Source organism: Gordionus sp. m RMFG-2023, chromosome 4 (genome assembly GCF_954871325.1).
Source record: "Gordionus sp. m RMFG-2023 chromosome 4, tfGorSpeb1-WG-v2, whole genome shotgun sequence".
Lineage (NCBI taxonomy): Eukaryota > Metazoa > Nematomorpha > Gordioida > Chordodea > Parachordodidae > Gordionus > Gordionus sp. m RMFG-2023.
In genome coordinates, this window is record NC_088778.1 from 17,430,328 (window position 1) to 17,436,327 (window position 6,000).

Below are 6,000 nucleotides of genomic sequence, written 5' to 3' on the forward strand. Positions count from 1 at the left end.
GGGGTGGGAGTAAGAATGCCTCTTTACATTTTCATCCCTCTGTAGCAAACTAAATTACATTACAATAATAAGTTGTTGTACCAGCTTTGATTATTGTATTTGTTGTAATACATGTAATGTAATATATTAATGCAATGTAGATATATGAATTGATGAGGATCATTTATCATTTTTTTACAAAAAATATTATTAAATTCTTTTTATTTTTTCTCATTTCTCCATACTTGGTTTCTGGTATATTTAATTGTTTCGCGTTTTGATTCGAAAATATTTGTAATTGTTTTTACAAAACACAAAATGTAGAGCGTAGGAAAATTGGGGATTTTTTAAAGTTTTTCTCAGAACTTTTGACAGTTTTTTGGAATTTATTTTTTGAAAATAAGTTTTAAAAAAATGTTTTTACATAAATTTAGGTCGTTGTCGTTTGATAATTTATATTTTTAAATATTTTGTTGACACAATATAATTTACCTATTCATAAATTTTGAAATATTTTTTGATTTTCAAATTAAAATTAGGATGAGATTCGAAATTTGAAAACTGAATTTACCTTGCCTATTAGTGGTAGAATAATAAATTGTGTGGAGGCTGATGATCACGAAACCTCACCTTCGATATCCGATGAAGGAGGATGGTCTGATTGGGGCAGATCCGCTAGCAAGACGAATTATAATCCGCCCAAAAATATCTTGAACTCGGAATTGGAAGGAAAAAATTGCGGGGTCGATGTCCTTAAAGAATTGCCAAATGATACTTTACAAAATAAAATTGATCATTTAAGCGAAAAATTGTACAACGGTATTTATTCATTTGTTAGCGTAATATAATTTTATATTTTTTGCTAGCCGTCAAATCAGAGGGCCTTCACATATCTGAGATTCAAACCTTGAAACTACAGATTGAAGAAAATGATAAGCGTTTAACAGAGCTTTCATCTGAAAATGAAAGTTATAAGATTTTGCTGGAAGAAAAAAACAGGGATATCATGGGATTCTTGCGTGGATCCTCTCGGGAACACGAACATACAGATCTTCAAATTATGGAATCTGGACTTTTGTCATACAAGGATAAGTAAATTTTCTTTGTATACAAATACATGCATACTTATTAGGTGTCAGAAATTGACCGATGAATTGATTTTAATCAAATTAGAATTAGTATCTAAAAAAGCTCGTTTCAAAAGTAAATTTTGCCAATATATTTTTTTCTATGCACGTTATATTAGCATCAGCGTCTCAAACCGCGAATGATACGGAGCCAGAAATAGTGGAAGATAATTTAATGACGGAGGAAAAGCGAGAAATGTGCCTATTGCTGGAAGAGAGAGAAGAATTGATGCAAGAACATTACTTGATTAAGAATAAACTTCTGGAGGCTGAAAATGAAATTTCGTTGCTTGAGGAGGAGAACAATGAATTGAGAGATCGCTTGGAAGATGCCACGTAAATTAAAATATGCTATTTAGTACTTATTTTATCTAATTTAGTATGTATCCTCATCCCTCGGTAAAAGAGGATGAATTTAGTACCGTAAAGCTGGACAAGGAAATCCAGGCCGACGAACTTCAGACAAATCATGAAGAAATCTTTAAACTTAGCCAAGAAAATGACGTTTACAAATTTAAGATTAAAAATTTGGAAACATTGAATAAAGAAAATGGACCCTTGATCTATAAATTAAATTCCTTGGAAGATGAACGCAAAAAATTGCTTCATGAGATAGAAGAGTTAAAAAATAAAAAAAATGACGAAATGAATGAGTCACAAGAAGTTATAAATAGTTTATTAAAACACCGAGAAGAATCTGAAGCCGAATTGAAATTGCATATGGAAGAAATAATAGGTTATGCTGCCAAAATTGCAGAGAAGGATAATGACTATAAATTACTTTTGAGATCAAATGAAACTCTCAAAACTGAAATGAATCAATTAAAAAATACCCATACTTTACAGTTACATCAAAAAGAGGAGGAAATTGAGAAATCATTTAAAGATAAATTTAGATTGGAAAATGAATGCCTATCGATGAAGACTTTGTTTGATGCTCAAAAAGCTGATTTGCTAGTTGAGGTGGAATGTCTAAAAAATCAATTAAAGAGTAAAGATGAGATATCTAGAAATGAAACTGAGATAGCCTCGGAGATTCAAAGAATTGGAGATGATTATATGTCACAATATAACCTCGTGCAAAATGAATATCAGTCCAATACGGTAATTATTTTGTTATAAACCCATTTATTTTTTAATAAAAAATAGGAATTATCAAATGTAAATATGTGTTATGCTGATGCAGTTGGGGAACGGAACGATTCCTTTTTGCAAATTCAATCGTTGAAATCAGAATTAGACACTAAAAATACTACCATAGCTCAATATGAAAAATCGGCTGAAAAATTTAACACGGAAATGGATTTTTTAAATAAATCGTACCATGAACTTCAGAATGAAAATGAAAAATGTGAAGGAATAATCAGAATATTGGATGCAGAAAAATTGGGTTTAGAAAACGAAATTTCCGATTTAAATTCGAAATTATCTTTCAAAAAAGATATTTTACATTCCAGCATGCAGGTTTATTTATACATTTAAATTGCTTAATATAATAATTACAGACAGAGATTGAAGACGGCGAGTTACAGCTAAACTTGATAAAAGAACAACACAATGTAAAATTTAAAAAGGAGATACAGAGGCTAAAATTGCATTTGATGGAAATGGAAGAAACGTGTGCCGCTGAAGCAGTCGTTGCAGAAAACAGGGAAGTGGAATTGAGACAAAAAATGTCTGGTTTAGAGGATATGTCGCAATTGTTGCAAACTCAATTAAACGAAAATAAGTAGGGCTATAATATATTCCTTACAATTTACAATTTTATATTTATAGTTTAAATTATGATTCTCAGATTTCAGGTCTTAATCAAATATTGACTCAAACCACCACTCAGCGAGATAATTATTTATTGCAGTTGCATACCATACAAGATGAAATTTGTGCTTTAAAAGCTAAAAATACCAATTTACAATCAGCTTTAGAACGAGTTCAAAAAGGTTTTTTTCCTATTCATTTAGTAAATTATATTTTTTTAGAAAAAGATGATGCCCTCTCTTTCGAACTAAATGCGACAACGAATCGGTTAAAGGATAAGGAAATAATTATATCGGACTTAAAAGCAACCCTAGACGATAATGAAGTTTGCCTATAATTATTTAAATATAATTTTTTTGCCTATAATTATTTAAATATAATTTTTACAAAATTTGTAGTTGGAAGTTAAAAAATTGCAAGCCCTGTCAAAATCTTATACTTATTTAAATCAAAAATTAGACGAGCGCGATAAAGCGTTGAATGACATTAATAAATCAAGTATGCTTTATGAAATAAATGAAAATTTTTTCTTGGCAGTATGAGTATTACATCAGGTACTGAGTGTAGTTATAATTGTCTCGGTGCTTGGTGAATTGCTCCTATTGATGAGAATCACGCAGAGATAAATTTTTCAAAATTTAAAATTAACGAAATTTTGGTTATTTAGTTATGGAAAAGGACAAATCAATTGATATTCTAAAGAATAGAATGAGCTATTTGGAGAAAAAACAAGGAACGGCGGTAGAACGGTATGATAATTTTTTCCGCATAAAATACATGTACAATATAGGGAAGTTATAAAAAACTTATTTTTGAGCTATTTAAATGCGCCAACCGAGAGACAGAGAATTGAAATCGGTTTCCTGTTAGGTAAGATGCTGGAGTTTAACAGCGTTGAAATTGAAAAATTGGTTTCAATATTTATAATATCACCTAACCAAATCTTGTGTTTTAGGGAAATGAAATTGAACACTACCGAGGCGCAAAAAGTTGGAATTTATCCAATTTATGGAGGCCTTCAGGAAACAATACTAATTCAAACTTGGATGATAAAGTATTATTTAACTAATAACCTTACTAATTTAATCTACTTAGGGCTTAGGAGAATTATTTATTCAATTTTTAGAGAAGGAAAGCACTCCGAAAATTTTGCCCAAGTTCAACCTCACTACTTCACCCATAGACCAGAGTAACTTGCAAATAAATACCGAAAATGGAGAAATTACTACTGAACATTATGATCTTGTCGGGAAAAGAGATTAATGTTTCTGTGTAAATTTATTTTATATAATGTGATAACAAATTAAATTATAATTTTATTTATTTATATAATAAAATCAAATAGTGTATAAATAAATTCCCTTTTATTTATTTTCTATTGCATTTCAATAATAAAATTTAAAAAAAACCATCAAAAATATTCATTAGACCTAAAAAAAAAAATTTGGATTAAATAGTTAAGTGGCATTAGTATTTAACGTTAGTCTGGCTACTTTTGATATGTCTTGTTGATAAAACATTTTGGCGCATTAATTTTTTTATCGAGTAAAATATTTTGAGGAAACCTTTTAAAATTTTATAAAACTAAATTTATAATTCATATTTTTAAATTCCACATCGTATATTCTCTGTAGGATAAGTTTTGTTAACCTAAAATTTTATTATCGCAAATATTTGTTTTAATTCATGGATATTGCGAATCTGTAGATTTTGACTTTCATTTAAACGGGAACGCATTTTCTTTTGAAAAAACCTAACATTTTAGATTAGAAAATTATTTGTTATTATATTTTAAGCGTTTTTTTAAATAGCAATAAAAAAAAATTTAAGCTACAAAGCGTAGACATGCGGTAAAAAAAAAATTCGTTCGGGCAACATATGCAAAATATTTTTTTGGGTCAGCAATTTTTTTAAACTCTTGAATATAAATATTATTTTTCCTACAAACTACCCGGGCAACCTATGTAAAATATTTTTCGAGCAAAATCGAAATATCTTTTGAAAGTTTAAAAATTGATTGAGAATTTTTGGGGTAATTACTTTATTTCAATTTTTATAAAATTTAATAGTGCCGTAAAGTAACGTCCACGAGAGAAACGGCGTTACCATTTCTAGGAAGGAACGCTATTCGTTACTTGTTTTTAAAGGTAACGAATTTTGAGTAACGGTGACTCAAATATGGCAAATATATATTTTATTATATACTATATTTTTATAAATAATTGATAGCCATTTATAAACAAAACGTTTTTTATTATGCAGCTGATTTTTATATTACAGAATATTTTAATAAATAATTTGCAAAATGGTACTATATTTCCAGAAGATAGACCACTATTACCTTAAGGCTTGTTAAAATATAAGAAGCATATAAAGTACTTACAAGACCAAATTATTAAGATAAGACTAAATTAATTTACATTAATAAATGTAATGACATGAATAATGTAGGCAATGAATATCTTAAAATTATAATACATGTTTTACAATATTGAATTAAGAGATACATTAAATAAAGGATAGTTAGAAAATCTAAATTATATTAAATGACATTCCACATAACTGAATTATTTGCAAGGTTTTTATTAAATATGTAAAAAATATTTCAATAACAACATATCTCTCATATTTGCTAAAGTTTGTAATTGTTCTAAGATATTCTGGGACTGGGATAAGTAATATCTGAATTGCTAAATATGCATTTTTATTATAATAATCAGTTATTTATTAATTCCATTATCATAATTTCTTTAAACTCATTAAATTCGGGGGAGGGGGCTAGCCAGTAAGTAAAGTGAGAAAAAGTTTCATGGGCCTAATAATTATATAAAAACTAGGGCCTTTGGAAATTTTTTATTATTTGATTATTAAAATTGATTGCAAATAAAGAATATAATTGGAGAATCTTATTTGACCGATCAGCAAAGATGTGAATAAAATGAATCATAAAAGGATGGAGATTCGGACGAAAAATTATGAACAGGTTAAAGATTTAAAAAACTTGGGCACGTGAAAAAGCACTTTTGGTTTAATGATAAAAATGCGCGACTAATACAAGTGTCTTATAAATATATATTTATATATAGCAAACTAAAATTGAATCGGAAACTTTATATACATTATGTAAATTTAAAAC

The 6,000-nt window shown here is 28.2% G+C and overlaps 1 protein-coding gene across 1 annotated transcript in view; it reads left to right on the plus strand.

Moving 5' to 3' along the window:
- The window catches only part of LOC135928685 (thyroid receptor-interacting protein 11-like), a 48,046-nt gene extending 43,836 nt beyond the window's left edge, over positions 1–4,210 (plus strand). The window contains exons 4-17 of the mRNA XM_065465141.1: positions 519–798; positions 846–1,071; positions 1,112–1,182; positions 1,226–1,442; positions 1,487–2,210; positions 2,256–2,570; positions 2,612–2,835; positions 2,883–3,046; positions 3,086–3,189; positions 3,263–3,362; positions 3,532–3,613; positions 3,655–3,775; positions 3,820–3,918; positions 3,960–4,210. Of these exons, the coding sequence (XP_065321213.1) occupies positions 519–798; positions 846–1,071; positions 1,112–1,182; positions 1,226–1,442; positions 1,487–2,210; positions 2,256–2,570; positions 2,612–2,835; positions 2,883–3,046; positions 3,086–3,189; positions 3,263–3,362; positions 3,532–3,613; positions 3,655–3,775; positions 3,820–3,918; positions 3,960–4,127 (2,895 nt within the window). The 3' untranslated portion in view covers positions 4,128–4,210. The remainder of the gene's footprint in view (positions 1–518; positions 799–845; positions 1,072–1,111; positions 1,183–1,225; positions 1,443–1,486; positions 2,211–2,255; positions 2,571–2,611; positions 2,836–2,882; positions 3,047–3,085; positions 3,190–3,262; positions 3,363–3,531; positions 3,614–3,654; positions 3,776–3,819; positions 3,919–3,959) is intronic.
- Positions 4,211–6,000: the final 1,790 nt, after the last annotated feature.